The sequence below is a fragment of the Periplaneta americana genome, chromosome 6 (assembly GCF_040183065.1).
Source record: "Periplaneta americana isolate PAMFEO1 chromosome 6, P.americana_PAMFEO1_priV1, whole genome shotgun sequence".
Taxonomy (NCBI): Eukaryota; Metazoa; Arthropoda; class Insecta; order Blattodea; family Blattidae; genus Periplaneta; species Periplaneta americana.
In genome coordinates this window covers 125,890,387-125,911,802 of record NC_091122.1, presented here as the reverse complement: position 1 = coordinate 125,911,802, position 21,416 = coordinate 125,890,387, and the positions used below count along the sequence as shown (strand labels likewise).

Here is a 21,416-nt window from a genome sequence, read left to right as displayed (position 1 = left end):
CTTTGTGCAATGTGAGCCTTTGACGTGCTGTTGCCAAACTATACAAACTTTCAGCCTAATTTTCTAATTAACCAAGTACGTAACTACAAAATGCATAATAGATTTTTAATTTATTTAATGTATTCTGTTGCACCTTTAAATCTGCAAGGTTATATCACTTCCACCTTTACGTAATTTCTTTGAAGGCCCTAATTCGTTATTTAAGAAAAGCCTAAGACTGGCAATAAAGAGGTGAAGTATTGGAACATAATTTCTAGAATCATCCACTACTATCCTGAATTAAATACTGGATAATTCAATATTGTCAGTGATAGAAAATAAAAAAACACCAATCATCTGATATTTTCCTGGCCTCAATCTTGCGCTCATCAACCTCCTCAGTCCGAAGGTCACTGAACAAATCTGCGAGAAGCTTGCTTATTCTTTCTTGATAGGTTCTATATGTAACAAAACAGTCCTGAACTGCAAGAAGAATATTTTTCGAAAGAGAAATAGAGGAGCCTTCGTTGCCATGGTGCCTTTGACTAAAACTTGCTGAATGAGTTATTCAGAGTGAAATAAGTTTGCGGGATATTTTACCTAAAAGGTATAGAAACATATACAGATTGATCTTAATTTCACCACTACTTTACAATGTCGTACTCTATTTCGATTGGCATTACATTCAGCACACAAAAAAACCCATTTCTAAGTCGGAAGTCCATCTTCTAACCAATCGCCAAAAACTTATTGTAGCAAATAATGCTATTATTACTATTAAATACGAGAAAAATTCGTACCGGCACCGCGAATCGAACACAGGCCCTCTCAGCTCTGCGCGCTCTTACCAACTGAGCCATGCCGGAACATGATCCACGGCGCCAGCCAAACCCCTCTCGTAATGCTATTTTACGGCCTTACTGCCTGCACTTGAGACGATACAAGTCATATATGCTGGAGCGCATATTTTTAAATGACTTTGTGGCCATATTCAACATCAGTTTCATGACAACTGCTAACAGTTTAATACATCAAATATTCATATGTATGAGGTCTCGCCCACCTCATTGAATATTACGCGGCTAATATGAATTATTCTATTGTATTATTACTATTAAATACGAGAAAAATTCGTACCGGCACCGGGAATCGAACCCAGGACCTCTCAACTCTGCACGCTGGGCGCTCTTACCAACTGAGCGAGAGGGGTTCGGCCGGCGCCGTGGATCGTGTCCCGGCATAGCTCAGTTGGTAAGAGAGCTCAGTGCGCAGAGCTGAGAGGTCCTGGGTTCGATTCCCGGTGCCGGTACGAATTTTTCTCGTATTTAATAGTAATAATACAATAGACTAATTCATATTAGTCGTGTAATATTCAATGAGGTGGGCGAGACCTCATACATATGAATATCTGATGTAAATAATGCTATATTTAATAATCTCAAACTTGTCATATGAATTTGGTCTTTGACACCCCAAAATTATAAAAAACTTATAATCCAGTTAGTTTGTTTTTAAAAATACGATTAAAAATCCAGTTTATAATAAAATAACATTTTATATTAGTGCTAGGATCGTATACTAGTCCATCCTTCTTTGGTGGTAGACAAGTGATTAAAACTTTGGTTACTAGATGGCATATGCTTGTCCATTCTTGAAGACATGTGTAGGAGTGCTTCTTTCCGCCTCCATGACTTCTTCTTCCTCCACAACCTCGACTTCTTCATCCAGGGGTTCGTCCTGGTCCGATACTCTATCCTGTCTCACAGGACCTCCTCGTATCTTGTCTCCCGACCCTGTGAGAGGCACGCCAAGTTCACGGGAAAGCCTGTCCAGTGTCGATGAGGATAAATAATATGCGAGGTTCACACCAGAGCCTGCTGCTCGTCGGAACTCTTCCAGTAACTGGTGGGCTCCTCTGAAATCTCCACCTGCCATCAAGCTGTCCACCATGAGGGCGTAGACATCGCCCACTCGTACACCAGCAGCATCGAGGTCAGAGGAATGTTGCAACAGTTGGCGGCACTGAGAAAGAGCTGTCTCGCGGTCCCCTCGTTCAGCAAACCTGAATAATATGTGATAATATATTAACTCATTATTTCACAACCTTCTGTAAACATAAATCTTGTATCATTTGCCTCATTGGTAACATTAACAAATCTAAACAATTCTATTAAAAAGAAAGAAGTACTTATCTTCATTAGCGGTTTTTACTAGATGCTGTGACACTAACACAAACCCATGATTGTTACAGTTCCTTCATAATATCAAGTTAACTGTAGTAACCAGAATCTAATATAGAAAAAGTTTTCTTTATTGACAGAAAGAGTACATTTTACACTGAGAAATTTAGATTCAATTTCATGTGAGCTTTACAGAATCCATATTTCCCTAACTAAGTTTCTGTCAGTAAAAGATTGGTCACTAACTAATGGGATAACCCACAGAAACTGTATAAAAAGTATCAAATAACTCTTCGCAGGCAACAAAAGTCAAACAATTGAAACAATGAACATCCTCAGCAGAGTAACAATATTGTTACATGAACAGTTACGGAAAAAGAAGATATTAAGTTGCAGGTCTTGTATAACTATATTGCAATGTAATAGTAATTTTTGGGTGATAGTATTTTTTTTAACAACCTTACCGATGTTGTTGGTAGGCCATGTATTGAAGGCCAAGTTTAGTAGCTAGTTCTGAGAGCGGAGAAGAGGGGCTAGGGGAAGGTAACCTCGTGTGCGATATGTCGACCTGAGATAACATCCAGTAGGGTCTATCATCCGTTCAAAAACATTACCGCTCCATAGTCTGTATGGATCTTTTATTAAATCTCTGCCTCTGTGTAACGTCACAGTTTGTGTTTAACAGGAAGAGAAATAGCAAAAGGTTATACAGTAATGCTTTTTAATACTATGCTAAAAAGCATGAAATTTCTGTGGAAGAGATTACAGGATCAAAGACTCATTCAAGAATGACCGAACATTATTGATTGGCATTGCATGAATATCACAAAAGTTAAATGCTTTAGAGCAGAGCAAAGACAAATACTTTATCTATATGAGTCTTGGATACACATCGATTTGACTTTCCAAAAAATGGCGGCAGAAAGGAAAAGATGTTAGAAGGAAACAAGTTCAAAAAGGCTTATAATTAGAGATTTTGGCCCTAAAAGTGGCATTTTAGGTGCCTAAAATAGGCTCTTAAACTTCTTTATTTAGGCTCTATAAAATAAAAAAATAGACTTTGTTGTTTGTTAAAGAATGTTACTAATATAAGAGTCAACATTTATTTAATAAAAAATTCTTGGATTAAAAGAAACTTCTACACATTTCACATTTTACAAGGGTACACATGCATACACAAACTGAAGACATTCTGTCTTTAAGTTAGTGTTTTTCATTCACCAATCACATTTCAATAGTTTGCTTCACAGTAGATGATCAGCACCTATTCTGACTATTGTGTCGCTCACTGCTGTACTTACAAATGGTGAGAAAAAAGAAGGGGTTGTTATCTGTCTTGGAATGTAAGAGAATGCTTATTCGGGTACAACCCAGCGAGTTTGTGTTAAATTGCTGACAGACAGAGGAAGATATAATAATAATAATAATAATAATAATAATAATAATAATAATAATAATAATAATAATAATAATAATAATAATTTGTCCCACATGAGTTCTCTTACATGCCAGTAAATCTACTGACATGAGCCTGTCGCATTTAAGCACACTTAAATTCCATTGCCCTGAGCCGGGCTCGAACCCACAACCTCGAGCACAGAAAGCCAGAGCTATACCGACTACGCTACCCAAGCTGACTGAAAGTTGGAATTTTAGGATTGAAAGATTGTAAGAATGAGGAGGAGTGGCCTCGAGGTACTTCTCTATTGTGTTGTTCACTGCTAGGAAGGAGTTGTTATCCATCATGGAATGTAAACGGTACAGGATGTTAAGAAAAACTGTAAACAGTTATGAAAAATGATGCAAAAATTTAAAAAACCTAAAAATAGGCACTAACGTCGAAATAGGCATTTTAGGCACTATAAAACCCCTTTATTTATAATTATATTTCCATGAAAAATGTAAATATTAAATCTCAAGCCTGTATGTATCAAGGAAAAAAATAGGTTTTTGCCTAAATTCCACTCTCTAATTATAATAGCAGGTATAGATTCCGAAACTGGATTTCTTGATGGTGGACTTTTCATTTATAAAGTGGCAATCAGTGTTTAATTTGGAAATATATACAAGATTTTTTTTTATTAATTTGAATATTAAGTACAATTGAAATTGTGTCAGTAATATGTAACAATTGTGCTGCCGGTATTTAATGTCTTACTCTGTTTGCATATATAATATATAAATATTCTAATACAATAATAAGGTTAATGTTCATTTATTTAATTCATGATTTATTCAAATCCTGTCCAATGTCTTGCTCATTAAAAAACAGAGACACCAGCACTGCATGGAACCCCTGCTCCGTTACCACACTCTTGGTTGTTTGAGGCAAGCAAGTGAGCTAGGGAGTTGCACAGTTGATGACCACTGATATAGAATATCAACATAGTAACTGCTTATTTTATTAGGAGACACTAGATGTAAATATATCTCGACTCTCCTGCTCATTACCTTACTCAAAACTACTTTTTTCTCTATAGAATAAGTCATAAATTCAATCTTTCCTACTACAGTGAGTTTAACTGCAATGTGAGTCAACCTTGTAAAGGCCTCATAGAGCTGAGCACAATAATCTAAATACAAGTCAAGACTGATTAAGCGTGACTTCACCCAATGCTACGACTATTCTTACTAATTTTTGTACACAAGTTAAGATCACATTTTTGTTTTTATGAGAACCAAGCGATCTTGGCACTGCCTACAACACCAACCTTCGAATGTCAACAAATCTCTTGACTAGGGTCATGCGGGTGTTGAGTGTATCCAAGATCCTCTGATGCTGCACAGGGTCTCGTGGCGACGTCACCTTGGCCATGCAACGACTGGCTTCTCCAAGGGCACCCAGAGCTTTCTCGTAGTTCTGGTATACATCCACTTCCACCTACAATCAACAATAACACTACTAGTTGTGTGGCTCAAGTAGGAAAGGAAAAGAAGGGGAAAAAAAAAGAATGAAGGGGAGGGAGAGAAGAAGAAAAAGGATGAGGTGGAGAGAAATAAGGAAAAAGGGAAGGAATGGAAGAAAGAGAAATACGAGGGGGAAAAAAATAAAAAGGAGAAAAAGAGAAGAGAAGAAGACATGAGGAGGGGAAGGGGAGGAGAAAGAGAAAAGTGACAGGAAAGAAAAATGATGAATAAGAAGCAAAAGGCGAATGGCCTGTTATGCAGGCGGTCTGGGTTGGAGTTTCATTTGACATGCCCTGCAAGGAGTTTTTTAACGTATTAAAATGACAGTAAATTGCTAAATGAAGCTAAATCAGTTTCAAAACATTAAAGTGTCGTTAAAAATTAGATACTAAGACAAAAAAATGTGAATGTGTGTACAATGGTTGTGCGTGTAATCTTTTAATAAGTAATTTTTAATAGAAATTAAGAAAGCAAGAATCACTAAAAAATGTCGATAAAAATCTTCCTTTTTTCATTTTGAAAAGTTAGCAACCTAAGTGCATTAGATCTTCTAGATCGCAATTTAAGATAACCGATTCCCAAAAAAACATTCTTTGAAGATGTCACTGATATCTTTGTTACCAAGATAAGAAGAATCGAGTTGGATTATGAAAGTTAGGATAAGGCTAAAGTTTAACCGTGGTTCAGGTTTGCAGTTGTAATATTCCTGTGTTAGTTAATGCTAGGGCTTCTCCTTTTTTAGGTTAAACCTCCCACCAGTAAGGTGTTTGAAACAAGTTCAACTAAATTGTAAATGCTCTGATGTTTCTAGTAATGAACACAGTAACTTCACTATTTTTCATCAAAATATTAGGGGATTAAAACAAAAAACTGATGAACTGATCACTTCTTTAGCAACTCAAAAGCATAAACCTCAGATATTGTGTATAACTGAACATCATATGAAGCAACAGGAAATACTACAACTGTCTTTACATGGATATGTATTAGGTTCTCATTTCTGTAGACATGTCTTCCAAAAAGGGGGTGCCTGTATTTTTATCAGAGAGGATCTATTATTTAGTAAAATTGATATATCTGATTTTTGCCTTGAACAAGATATTGAAATCTGTGGAATACAAATTGGTTATGAGATATCAAATTTAATTATCTTATGTGTTTATAGGGCGCCAATGGGAGATTATAAGAAATTTACAACTAACTTAGATTCATTATTGAAAAGACTTTATAAACCACATACCGAATTTGTAATCTGTGGTGACATAAACATAGATTATCTATCAGAAAGCTCACGTAAAAGAAAATTAAACTCACTTCTTGAAACTTATAATCTTAGTCACACAGTAAGTTTTCCAACCAGAACACAAGCTGGAAGTAGTACTGCCATTGATAATATATTTATAGATAAAAGTAGATTGAATTCCTATTCAACAGTACCATTAGTCAATGGCCTGTCTGATCACGATGCACAAATTCGAAGTGTTTTCAATATGAGTGAAAAATTCCAAAGTATTAATCTAAAGATAAAAAAAAGGATTATAAATGCTGAATCTCTTCATCATTTAAATACATGTCTACAAAATGAATCTTGGGAAAATGTATATAATACCGATACCATTGATATTAATACTAAATTTAATGCATTTTTCACTACATTTACGAATTATTTCAATGAATGTTTTCCAGTCAAGGTGGTGAAAAAATGTAAAAGTAAAAACACGTGGATAACTCAGGGAATTAAAATATCATGTGCTAGAAAAAGGAATCTATATTTAATGAGTAGGAATAGTGATGATCCTCATGTTCTTAATTACTACAAGAATTATTGTAAAACTTTGACAAAAGTTATAAAAGATGCAAAGAAAATGTATCTGAATGAAAAAATACAAAATTCAGATAATAAGATTAAAACTATTTGGGATATTATTAAAAATGAAACTAATCGATATTCAAAGAGTGAAAATATTACTTGCATTAAAATCAATGATAGTAAAATAGATAACCCAAAATCAATTGCAAATCATTTTAAGTAACGACTTCTATATAAATATTATTCAGAACTTAAACATTCAAGATTGTGCAGAAGATGCTGCACTTGGTTACCTAACTGATGCATTTAACACTGAGTTTTTAGGTCTCAAATTTATTCCCACTACCGCAGCAGAAATCATGCATGTGATAAAACAACTAAAAACAAAATATTCCTCTGGATATGATGAAATTCCAAGTAAAGTTCTGAAAGCTTGTTCTGAAATATTATCCCCTCCGTTAAGCTATCTATGCAATTTGTCAATGCAATGTGGTATTTTTCCAGAAAGATTCAAATATTCAATAGTAAAACCAATATACAAAAAGGGAGATAAATGTACTATTGCTAATTACAGACCCATATCATTATTAACAACATTTTCAAAAGTGTTTGAGAAAGTTATGTATAATAGATTATATCATTACCTGGAGTCCAACAATATATTAGTTTTAGAACAGTTTGGATTTAGAAAACAAAAATCGACAGAGAATGCTGCTTTTAGTTTGGTGGATGAAATACTAAATTCATTAAATTCGAAACTACATGTAGGTGGGATTTTTTGTGACTTGGCTAAAGCATTTGATTGTGTAGACCATAGTATATTAGTAAAAAAATTGAAGTTTTATGGTATTAAAGATGAGATGTTGGGTTGGTTTACATCGTACTTATCAAATAGAAAACAAAAATTAGAAATAAATGTACCAAATAGTCATAAAGTTACTTATTCAGAATTTAGAAATATTAAACATGGGGTTCCGCAGGGGTCAATTTTAGGTCCATTGTTGTTTCTAGTTTATATTAATGATTTAGCCTTGACCATAAACAATTCATCCCATGTAATTTTATTTGCAGATGATACAAGTGTAATTATTTCAAGCAAACAATACGATCATTTTATAAACACTTCTAATACAGTGCTGAATCTAATGAATGAATGGTTCCATGCAAATAAACTAGCACTTAATGTTGATAAAACCAGTGCAGTCAAATTTAGTACACACAATAGTGCTCAGGTTTCCTACAGTATTCGATTAAATGGAACTCATCTCAAAGAATCTATAAGCACAAAGTTTCTTGGTTTAGAATTGGATAATCACTTGAACTGGAAAACGCATATAGAATGTATTACTCGTAAATTGAGCTCTGCCTGTTATGCATTAAGATCCTTATCTACTATTGGTGATATAAACTTACTTAAAATGTCATACTTTGCATATTTTCACTCTGTAATGAAATATGGATTAATATTCTGGGGTAACTCGTCTGAAGCTAAACACGTTTTTGTTTTACAAAAGAAAGCTATAAGAATAATGGCCGGTGTGCATAAAAGGACCTCATGTAAAAATATTTTCCGAAACTTAGAAATCTTGACTTTACCTTGTGAATACATTCTTTCCCTAATGATGCTGTATATTAAGAACCAAGATAAATTCAGTACTAATCAAGACATTCATCATTTTAATACAAGACATAAATCAGATCTTCATCTACCCTCTGTTAGTCTAAGCTGTTTTAAAAAAGGAGTTCGCTATTCATGTATAACAGTCTTCAATTGCACTGCCTAATTATCTTAAAGATTTGAAGAACAACGAGAAAAGGTTCAGAAAAGAATTAACCAAATTTCTACATACTCATACCTTCTACACAATTGATGAATTTTTTATGCTTGTGAATTGAATTATTCTACTTAAATGACATGTACAATTTTATATAGCTCAACTAAAATATGTTTTTATATTGACTTAATCTGTTTACTATGTATTGTATTTTTTGTTTAGCATAACTGATGAATTGTATGTACTGTAAATTGAATAGTATACTGTATAGGTCAACTGATGAATTGTTTAAGCTTATAAATTGAATTAATCTACTTCATATGAATTGTATAGCTTAACGAAAATAAGTTTGTAAATTGAACTAATTTGATTGTATATGTTTGTATAGTTTGGCTGATGAATTGTATATGTTCTTAAAATGATTACTAGTCTGTGTAGCTCTACTGATAAATTGTATATAGACCTACTGTAAATTGAATGGTAATATGTATAGCTCAACTGATAAAATTGTTTATGATTATAAATTGAATTAATCTACTTGATATTAATTGCACAAATTTGTATAGCTTAATGAAAGTATGCTACTTTGTATTGTATATATTTGTATAGTTTTGGCCGATGAATTGTATATGCTTTAAATTGAATAGTAATCTATATAGCTCTACTGATATTGTTTGTGTTTGTAATTTGAAGTAGTTTGCATGATATGTATTATCAATTTCTGTATATCACAACTGGTTGAATTGTTTATGCCTTAAATTTAATTAAATTGTTTTGTATTATAATATAGCTCAACTTATGAATGATTGTTTGCGTTTGTAAATTTAATAATCTGATTGGCTATGTATTGTATACTTTTAGTAGAGCCATCGATGTAGCTCAGCCGGCAGACTCACCGGGCCGCTGATCCGGAGCTGCGTTCGGGCTTGGGTTGGATCCCCCTTTGGACTTTGATTTCTTCGGAGGTTTTCCCCAGCCGTGGGACTGAAGCCGGATGGTCTATGGCGAGTCCTTGGCATCAACCCCTTTGATTTGATTACCCCCTTTGATTTGATTACCTGGTTGGTTTTTTCCGAGGTTTCCCCCACCGAAAAGGCAAATGCCGGGTAATATTTTGGCGAATCCTCGGACCTCATCTCATCTCACTACATCTCGCCAAAATGTAAAAAAATTGTACAAAATTGTAAAAATTGTAGAAAATTACTAAATTGTAAAACTATAAAAATTTGTAAAAATTGTAATTGTAATATTGTAAAATGTTGACATGTTCCACATCTTAAAGCTTCATTGCTCATGTAAGATCTATGGAATAAAATAAATGAATGAATGAATGAATGAATATTGGACTTGTAAGTCATGGGACCTCGATTGAAATCCGCATCCACTCTGACTCTGTAACTTGTGTTGGACAAACACATGGTCCAGGCAACAAAGGCTTGAAATGTTGGCAAATCGAATTAGGAGTAATGTAAAATCTATCTCAATATATTCTTTACTGTAAAATTTTACCTAGAATCTACAAGATTTCATACATGGAAAGCGCAGTACACACCAGTGAAATGTTAGTATACAATGAAATACAGTAATTGTAAAGGTGATGAAGTTGTAACAATGGATTTTCTTTAAATCAATAATTTTTTGCTAGTGTAATATACTTATGACGAGCTACAAAGAATTAATACGAAGCTCACCTGAGCACAGGCCACATAGAAGTTGGCCAGCAGGGCTGGTGCTCGTCCTTTGCTGTAAAAGGCGACAATGTTCTTCAGAATTTCAGGCTGGTTCTGCCAATCCAGTGACTGGAGGTAGTTAGCAGCCATCACATAAATTTCATGCTGACGTGATACATTGGCAAAGAAGATAATCTTCTCTGTATCTCCTGATTTCAGTAATGCTTTCATTGCTGCCACCTGTGTCCAAGAAAAAATTTCAAAATAAGACGCACATATTTGTAATTTGACAACTGTAGGCTAAGGCTGGATGCACACAGAATCAGACACGACGTTTTGCTTTACAATGCCTTGCGACAGCTTAAAACTGTCTGCTGGCGACAATTGATTTGCGGGCTGTGTGGGTTTGGAAAATTGGCTTAGGCTAGAAAATGGCGTCAATGAAAGAGGACTGTCTATATGAAAATTTCTATTGTATTTGGTTATTATTTCCTAAGGAAGCTTAATACAACTAAAAATCTGTACAATTGAAAGAGTCTTAAAATTAAATACTACTAATATAGTACACAAACGTCATTTTCTATGTTTATGATTACTTCACGACTCACAATAAAGAAAACTAATATATTAAATCAATAATGAGTGATAGTATAGAGCAGAGAATTAGGCTCACTACAAATTATTATTACTTATTAATTATCCACATGGTGCTTTCATCTCATTGCAATTTCTCACATATTTTTTAGAAACCATATTATTGTCGTGATATTGTTTCAAAGATTGTACAGAACGTGTCTTTCCTGTACTAAAAGAACTAATTTATCCGCATCGAGCTCCATTATCGATAATGTGCACTACACAACAATAGTATTCATAGATTGTGAAAGCATGTAATCATAGCCACTACTAACACATGCGCAGTACACTGCTGCTATCAGACAGTCTCCTTGCGATGAACTTCACGCAGTCATATGATCTTGTCTCTCTGTGTCTTGTGACTAGGAAGAACATTTTCTTAGCTTAAGCAAATATTAACTGACAGCTATGGTAAAAGATATGAATTTCATAATCTCAGAATATATATTTTTGTTCACCGTAACGGAGCTGAGTTTGTTAAATTAATTAATTGTATATATTGTATTTATAGAGTATATACAGTTACAGTCTTACTAATAAACTGTGTATAGTTTTTATACTAGACTTATGCAGAGTTGAGACAGAAAACTTTACTAATAAACCATGCAGAAGCGATGGACGTATAAACAGCCTGTAACTATACAATGGGATTTGCTTTGCAGTAGTTATATACACGAAACCCCTTGTTTAAGTGTTGTATATAGAGAAAAAATGGCCACCCCTGTAACAGCTGTTCGTATCGACTGTCATTTTCTGATGATGGTTGCCTAGTAACCAAAGAAGAACAAACCAAAGAGCACAGAATTATTAGAACAATATTACTGTAGCTTGTACTCTTTGACCAAAATATAGTATGGTAATCGATTAGAGCCAGTTGTACTATCGATACTTAACATGCCACACTAGAGCGCTCTACCGGATGCAATAGAGAACCTCAGATATTCTATTATCTTTCGTAACGAAGTAATGACGAAACTATGACGTAGCTGTGTAACAGTTGTACTGTTATACGCGACGTATGTAGTGATTATTAGTAAGGAATTTACACACGACATATAAATGAGCTACTCATTGTATAAGTATAAGACAGTTAAACATCTGTATATAGAGTTTTTATTAATAAGACTCTTAATGTGTATCATGTTTATTATTATGTTCTATAATACATACTAGTTCAGCACTATCCTCGATCTAATTATATTTCCTGTCAAATGTGGCACTAATATTTTGTAGAGTGCTAGTTTCGCAGTGTTAGTGCATTTATGTGGTTAAAAAGTAGCTGGCCAGACCATTTCAATTTTGTAGCAATTCCACTTACAATTATTATTATTATTATTATTATTATTATTATTATTATTATTATTATTATTATTATTATTATTATTATTATTATGTACTGAACTAGGTTTTATCTTTCATAGCATCCTGATACAAGCATTTAGGGTTATAGTTTGAACCCTGAAACTTCAGGATATACTAACTGATAACTTTCCTAACTTGTTTGGGAACGAAAATGTGCTGCCTGATGATAATAATGAACCCTATAACTGACAGTAATGACGGAAACATGAATTTACCTTGTTACCAGCTTGTGTATATTTCTTGGTAGCCAAATGGTAATTTCCTTGTACTAATGCACTCTCTGCTACTTTTTCCAAAATGCGTACTCTGGTGGCTTCGTCCCCTTCTCCTTTGTTCATTGTTAACTTCTCAGCCAAGTCCTCTGTTACAGGTATGTTATGTTCAACACACAATGACAGAGCCTCCACATACTGTAAGCAAATAACAGTGATTTTTGTAATTCATGGGTACTAAACGCTATCAAAGGACTTCACATAACAAACAGTTCACTTTGCAGGATTTGTTAAACTAAAACTAAAGCTCACAAACAAATAACCCTGCTGAATAATTTCGAGGGAAAAACTGTTCCGGGACCGGGCATTGAACCCGGGATCTTTGGTTAAATATACCAATGCTCTACCAACTGAGCTACCCAGGAACTCTACCAGACACCGATCCAACTTTTTTCTCTATATCCACAGACCTCAAAGTAGGCTGACAACCGTCAAGCAACCAACATTGAGTGCACACAAACTCAGTGTGACTTGAATTGTGGTTTTCTATTAACGAACAGTGATGGGTTCGATGCCCGGGCCCAGAACAATTTTTCCCTCGAAATTATTCAAATCAACTTTACAGGGAGTTATACCTGAAAGCTCGATTTACAAATAACCCTGCTATTAGAATGCTCAATATAGTCTCCTCAGAAACAACCTAAAAAAGGATTTTACCTACACTCAAGAAATCAGCTTCATCGAAATCTTAATACAGATATGTCAAACTCAAGCATTTTGGTTTCGATATCAGCTACTGATAATGGGCGCCCCATATGTCACGCTACTTAGCAGATAGTTTGAGGGGGATGAGACATGTGCGAAGGAGATGGGAAAGACTGCAAATAATCTTGGACATCTGCATAATATAAAGTATAATAATTACATATACATGGTCATTTCATAAGCCATGACAACTATATTATATCAACCAATGAAACTGCAATAACAGAAATTCACTACAGGCAATTGAAGGTCACTGGAATGTGCTTCGCAATGCTAGTACCAAATTGGGTCCAAGTACAGGAGACAATGGGTAAGGAAAATTGAAAGATGCATAAATAGAAATCATTGTTTTATTATGTGCAAAAGGAAACAAAGTACATTATTCACAGCTAACACCCTTCAAAATAATCCCCCAAGCCTTCCACACATTTTTGCCAATGATGATGCAGACGTTGAATACCACCGATTGTGTGTGATTCGTCTATGTGCACAAACTCTCGTCGAAACGCTGTTAAGATGTCTTCAATTGAGGAATGAGATCAAAGTCACATGGATTGAGATCAGGGGAGTAGGGAGGACGTTCCAATGCACTATCACCCAATGCTTCTCGTAGCTCAGAATGACACTGACGAGCATTTCTGCCATGAAGAACTGCAATTTTCACATATGACTGCTGTTCAACTTTACTTACAGCACAGCCTCTAGCATACTAACTTTCGCATGTGTTGCCAACTAGCCACTAATGCACACAGACGCAATCTGGCGGTGGCATCCCTACAGTGTACAACAGGTTTTCAAATGTATATATTGAACTAACCACATTTTCGGTTATTCGGAAGTTGCCATGACTTATGAAATGACCCTCGTACATTACGACGCACTGCAACAGACCTTAGAAATTTGTAGACTAAGTTAAAATTCAATGCAAATATGAAATATACATTTTTATAGAAAATGATGAGCCAAATAATGTAGCCTGTTTGTTATGCAACAGATTAATAATTTGTAGAACAGACAATACTTACACATCCCCAGGCCCTTGCCATAACAGAGATTTTGAGTTACCTTGCCTAAGTTAAAATAATTACTGATAATTATTAATTATATGCACTCAATGCTACTGATTTACATTTATAAGTTATGGGGTTGCAAAGTGTAGTGAAGTGCATTCCATAACCTCAAATGCCTAGATATTTGGCAACAAAGCCATTGCTCTCCAGTATTTTATTTATATGTTTAATAAAGACTGTAATAAATACAAATAACAAATCCAGCAATATTTGAAAGAAGAAGTTCTGTCAAATTCACTGTTGTATTCACCAACTTACACATTTAGAGAAAGGAATCTGTCAGTTACTTACCTGTTTCCCTACTGCAAGTAAATCAACAGCCTTGTCATACTGACCATTCTCCACGAAGAAATGTGCACACTTCTGCACAAGAGCAGGGTCTGATGTCGAATTGAGCTCGACTGCAATAAACTGAAGGGCAGTGAACTGTTGCGTCCTGAAACAACAAAGGTGTTAGCCTTAATGCTTCACAATAACATGTACTGTACAGTAATAATTTTTTTGTTACAATAGTGTGAAAACAATGCTATAGAATACACAGAAAGAAAATTTGTTGTGCAAAAATAGATGAAAATATGTGGAACATCGAAAAAATATAAAGCCAAAGATCTCATATTATTCATTAATGGCGAGGAAAGAAATTGTTTCTCAGAGTGGACTACAGATAATATAATCTAACCCATAAAAAAATTTAATTCTGCTAGTTATCATGCTATCATCGAAATAATGAATTCTGTCTTAGGTGCCTCTATTCTGAAATGGAATACTTAATACACATATCCCATACAATATGAAAAAATGGCTAAATGTTATACACATTTGATGGGTACACGGGAAAAATGATCAAGGTCCATCAAAAATCGAAATTGAGTTAATAATGCCATCTTATAGTGGAAAGGAAGTACTATCATGTGGTCTAGCTAATAATAAGAAATAATCGTTCTTGACATTCCACTACGTTAATTTCTATTAAATACACACATAACAAAGTATGAAGTCCTTAAACTTTAAAATTCGTTTTTCTCGGAACTTTCTAACATGGACCTTGATCGTTATTCCCGTGTACCCTTCATTTATGTTTAATGTTTAATGTGGTGCGAGACTTTTGGGTTTTTGCACTGTCATAGGTGCAGAAACATCCAACGTTTCAGGGCCATTCATCAGCTCCATCATCAGGAGAAATAAAGAAAGGGGAATCTATCTGTTTGGACCTGTTACCAAGAAATATTAACTTATTAACTACGCTGGATGTTAAATGCAATGGTTTGGTGTGCGTGTGTGTGTGTGTGTGTGTGTGTGTGTGTGTGTGTGTGTGTGTGTGCGCACGCGCGCACGCGTGTATGTGTGTATTTCCACCCAGGTTTCTGAAAGATGACTCTTGTTGCAACAACTTGAGAACAACACATGCGAGTCAACAACATACCACAGTCCTCATCTTTATTATATCTCAAAAATCGAGCATATGGAGGTTTTACGAGATTACCAGTCATGTAACATCGTCATCAAATCTTCATAAAATAATATCAATATTTGATCATGTTTGAAAGTTGGATTTTACATTCAGTAATATGTTAGATTAGATTCACGTGTACAGACTTTAATACTGATAATTTATGGTATTTGTAAAACAATTGTGTTCACACCAATACAACATTAAGAATTTTAACTTATTTTAATACATCATGTTTTATCGACAATTTTAGAAGGCAATGGTTGTTATACATAACACAGTAATTTTAACATGATTGAAAGTATCATATCCAGTCTTCATTGCATTTGTGCACACATTTTTCACAACATATTACATTTGATTTTTAAAACATTTGATATTGTTATGTACTGCCTGATGATGCCCCAAGAGGGCGAAAACGTTCGTGTTTGTAATAAATTCATAGCAAATGTTATATAAATATATTTAAAACAGTTATACTATGTAACTTTTTTCTTTTGTATATTTGATTGTTAAGTGATCAAGATTGATAATTATAGAAACTTGATATAAACTTGATAAGAGATGGAGCTATTGAAATTTTAGTTTTTCTTTTTTTTAATTTTTATATTTCATCATGATTTTATCGAAATCCTTTGAAGTCAGTTTCATTATTGCGAATTAAAGCTATAAATAGATACTACTGCGGTAAGTTGTATTTTCAGCTAAACACAAGTGATTTCAAAGAATGTGTAATTTTTTTTTTTAAATTCAATGTGAATAAATTTTTCAGATTTTGTCTCGTTCTTCAGGGAGTTCGTTTTTGTGGAATCGAACATACTGTGAACTGTGCATGCGGAGTATTGATCTCTGCTTTCGTCTGCTACAGAGCACGTGGATCAGAGAGTATAAATGATATTCTCTGACATGGACATGGACATGGATATTGCTCCCAGGCGGGGTTAAAGACAGGCACCAGCTGTTTATAATAGTTTGATTGTATATTTTTAAATTAAGATAATTGCTAGTTGCAAAAAATTAATGATATAATGTTATACCTCTAGCCATTGGTCACCTCTGAAATGAGATGAGTAGGAAAGAATACATTAAGAGAATAAAGCTACAGTAAAACCCCGATAAGACGCTGTTCAAGGGACCGGGTGTAAACCATGTATTAGGCGGGTATACTAATTTTGACATATATAGTATCTATTAGCATTTTTCTTTATTGAAATACATGATTCATGAAAGGTAATATAGTATTACTCCATTATGTAATTACTGTACTGTACGTCAAAGACATTTACAATATGTACTGTACTTATTTCTTTCGGAAAAAAAGTCATTTATAGTTGTTTGCCATGTGCGTGTTCTCCAAGTCCTCATGTTTATCAAACTTCAGTTTCCTGCGATTATATCCTCCCAACGACGTCGCAACTGTAGTGATTGAGTCGCGAGTTTTTATTATCGTTCTTAATGTCGATGATGGGATTCCTAATGCATCAGAGAGTTGTTTCTGAGTAAGAGTACTGTTCTCATCATACTTTCGTAAGATTTCCAATTTTTCCGACACAGAAAGCGCTTTTCGTTTAACACTCATTGTAATCACATTCACAGACACTTCAATACACTAAAGGACAACAAACTGCCCAGCAAAAATTTCTAGAATTTTATTATGGCCGAATGAGGAATGCTGTTTGAGAGAGGGGGTTAGGAAGAGGGTGAGGTATTGTAACTGTATGTAGGCTTCAAGCGTGCAGGTAAAGAGTCGAATAAGAGAGCGTAACAAGAGGGTGGGGTATACTAAGGTATAAAGTATGAAGGTTTAAATGTGCAGGTAAAGGGTCGAATATCAATACTTTTCAGGTTAATGGCACCAGTTAATTCAGTGACTAAGATGTTTCATTGCTGTTACAGTACATTGCTGAAAATTACATCGAAAATATTCCACAAAAATAGTATATTATGCGGGACTTGAGCACAACAAACGGGGTATTTTATAAAGGCGTTATATATGAAATGTGCAGGAACCAGACAAAAAAAAGCGTATTACACGGGATAGCATAATAAGCGAGGTTTTACTGTATTTAAGGATTGTACTGGAATCTATCAATAGTTCTTTTTGAGAGTCGATAAAATAAAAGTCAAGTTAAGGGACATAAGATAAGTTAAATCTTAAATCATACTAAACCAAGCATTAATTGCAAACAAGTTAAAGACACGTACTTAAATGCCAGATCCAGAGCTTTGTGGAGCATGCCAGCACGGTGGTACAGCAGGACAGCTTTCTCAGGCACAGGCTTGTCGCAGAATTCGAAGTACTGAGCTGCTTCAAGCTTCTCTCTGGGGCCTGCCAACACGGCCAGATTCCACAACTGATCCTCCATGCCTTGCTCCTGTCACAAAGAATTATGTCCAGTGTTGAATACAGACCTTTCTCCCATTGGGGATTTATACTATACTGGGGGGAGAGTGGTGGGGAGGGAGAACGTGAAACCTACAGCAAAACAAACAATAAATCAGAACTTAGCTAACAACAACAAATGCAATCTGGCTGCAAAAGGGTATCTGTCGGATACAGGGAGGAGAGCCATTAATCCTTCCCATTGAAGGCTTTAAGGAACCAACCTGGACAAATACCCAATGTCCCATCCCTACCTTCCCGTGATGCAGCTGTTAGTAAGCATAATTTTACAAGCTGAACTAAAGGGAGGGACTACTCATCAATTAGCACTGGTCAGCTTGATGAGTTAATGACTGAATTTGGTATAATTTTCCTCTATTCAATACCTAATTCCCTCTTTACCCTTTCCTATCCAGTCCTCTGACTGACCTCTTACTTTCTTCGACCCCGACGGCATTAGAGCATTCGAGGCCTAGGGGTTCATTTCACTTTCCTTCCTCCTCTTTCTACTTTTCTGTCCCTAGAACTGACCTGCTATGGCACTAAAATCGTCCTCCAGTGGCTTAACCCTTTCTTACCTATAGATACCATATGGCAATAATTAACTTTATAGCATTTATATACTTGTTTGTTACATATGAAGGTAAATTTTGCTGGATAACTTCTATTTCAATACATTTTCATCAATATAGTTTTGCTTCAAATGTTGCCACTCCCGTAACTTGGTCACTGAATTGGTCCTAATACAGCTATTTGTTTCAACATGGATTGCATGTAAATTTAATTTGGGTTAGAAAGGGTTAAGGAGGGAAAGCTGGTGATCAACAAGATCTCCCAGCTAGGTCCAGTGGACCCGTCGACCAACAGCAGGTGTGGTCCTGCAGAAATTCTGGGGGTTGTGTGTGAATGGTAGCCACCAAAACGTTAAAATATGGTGTTCACTTAAATTGGCTACAACTTGCCATTTTTACTCTTGTTTGGCCAAACACCTGCATAAATTGGAATATATCAGTCCCCTAACTGCCCATTGTGCAACTCAAACCAAGAAATGGATTCGGAACACCTCAAAATCTATGCTTCAGTGGCTGACCACGATAATATCTTTGAAAAATATTGGAGTGCAAGAGGTCAAATGACTTTATTGTCAAACGCCTGGCATTAGAAAACAACAACAACAACAAATGCAATCTATGTAAAAAGAAACATAGAAAAATGTGGTCAATTAAAGAAACCGAGCTTTCATTCGTTTATATTGCTTAAAATATTTAAATGTTAATACAGGTATTAACTTAAAAATGTTAATATTGTTATATAAAACATGGTCAATAGGAGCTATTCTTGTGTGTAAAATTGTCCCATACTGCAGGTGTTAAGTACCCTTTTACCATACAGCGCATAAATTTAGTAGGCCAATAAGTAGTAATTGCTCATCGATTAAATTAGACAAATGCGTTTTCCAATAGCTTTTCTAAAGTTTTTAAATGTCATTGATATGAATACCCTATCCGTTTTTTTTTTTGAAGAGCTTCGATGTCATTTTTAAATGCATTTCAGTTTAAAAAATACACCATCTGAGTACAATCAAAATACAACCAATCATATTTAGTTTCTCATCGTTTCTTATATTTGATTTCACGTCCAAACGTTTTATTCACTGACTCACCACTAACTGTAACTACTATTAATGAAATAATACAATTTATTTCATTAATAAATATATGTTGAATAATAATTCATTTCGGTAGGAAGCCTCATATGAGAATCAATCAATCAATCAATCAATCAATCAATCAATCAATCAATCAATCAATCAATCAATCAATCAATCAATCAATCAATCAATCAATCAATCAATCAATCAATCAATCAATCTTCTTAATGTATCCAGCTGTTTGCTGACAACATAAGTTTCAACCCATCAAGATCAGCTGGCAGATTAACAATCCTCAAGGAAACAACTGCTGTACCGGTACTTGAAAATCTATATAACAGAATTTACTTAAGTTACTGAAAAGTCATATAAAATTGAAATATAATATTGTACAGATTATGTTTTTTAGTTAAGAAAGTCTGAAATCTCTGGGGGGGACATCGTGGAATTCAGGGGGGAAATTTCTTCCAAAACCCCCCCACCCAAATTCATTATTCATTATATCACAGGAAGCCTACGACACCGTGCCAAATTACATACAGTAAAACCTTGTTCTGTATAGTTGTGAAACTTGGACTCTCACTTTGAGAGAGGAACAGAGATTAAGGGTGTTTGAGATTAAGGTGCTTAAGAAAATATTTGGGGTTAAGAGGGATGAAGTTACAGGAGAATGGAGAAAGTTACACAACGCAGAGCTGGACGCATTGTATTCTTCACTTGACATAATTAGGAACATTAAATCCAGATGTTTGAGATGGGCAGGGCATGTAGCACGTATGGGCGAATCCTGAAATGCATATAGAGTGTTAGTTGGGAGGCCGGAGGGAAAAAGACCTTTGGGGAGGCCGAGACGTAGATGGGAAGATAATATTAAAATGATTTGAGGGAGGTGGGATATGATGGTAGAGACTGGATTAATCTTGCTCAGGATAGTGACGAATGGCGGGCTTATATGAGGGTGGCAATGAACCTGCAGGTTCCTTAAAAGCCAGTAAGTAAGTAAGTAAAACCTTGTTAATCCGAACTAATTGGGGGGATAAGTTGACTGGTTTAAAGAAAGTCTGGATTAACTGAAATAACCTAAAAGAAAAGAAGAAAAGGATAAGAGATGGACAAGAAGAAGAAAATAGAGGAAAAAGAATAGAAGAAAAAAGAACAAAAGTAGAAGCTGGAGAGGAGGAGAAAGAAGCACAGACACGTATGTACCTTGCAGATTCTGACAGCATTGCCATAAGCCTGTGCCCTCGAGAAGAAGTGCACGGCTTCGCTGATCTTGCCCATGGCCTCATACTGCCGAGCCAGATGGTAGCAAGCTGCCTTATCCCCAGTAGCACTGGCGATCTCTGATGCACGTTGTAGATTCTCTTGGAAGCAAAGAACTCGCACTAGGGAGAAGTAATCCTGTGCTTCTTCGTAGTACTGCACAGCCTGGTCCATGTTGCCAGTGCTCTCCATGTACTGCCCCCACCACTTCACCAGTTGTCTGTGACAACAACACTCAATATGATACCACACATTTAGTTTTCTCTTAAATACTAAAATCAAGTGCTTTTATACATTATTCTG

General features: G+C 35.1%; 1 protein-coding gene across 1 annotated transcript in view; it reads right to left on the bottom strand.

Moving 5' to 3' along the window:
- Positions 1-1,269: 1,269 nt before the first annotated feature.
- Positions 1,270-21,416, bottom strand: part of rempA (intraflagellar transport protein rempA) — a 54,273-nt gene continuing 34,126 nt past the window's right edge. Inside the window, exons 18-24 of the mRNA XM_069828889.1 lie at positions 21,057-21,333; positions 18,022-18,191; positions 14,658-14,802; positions 12,535-12,729; positions 10,343-10,561; positions 4,871-5,040; positions 1,270-2,041 (exon numbers count right to left, since the gene is read on the bottom strand). Coding sequence (XP_069684990.1) covers positions 1,606-2,041; positions 4,871-5,040; positions 10,343-10,561; positions 12,535-12,729; positions 14,658-14,802; positions 18,022-18,191; positions 21,057-21,333 — 1,612 coding nt within the window. The 3' untranslated portion in view covers positions 1,270-1,605. The remainder of the gene's footprint in view (positions 2,042-4,870; positions 5,041-10,342; positions 10,562-12,534; positions 12,730-14,657; positions 14,803-18,021; positions 18,192-21,056; positions 21,334-21,416) is intronic.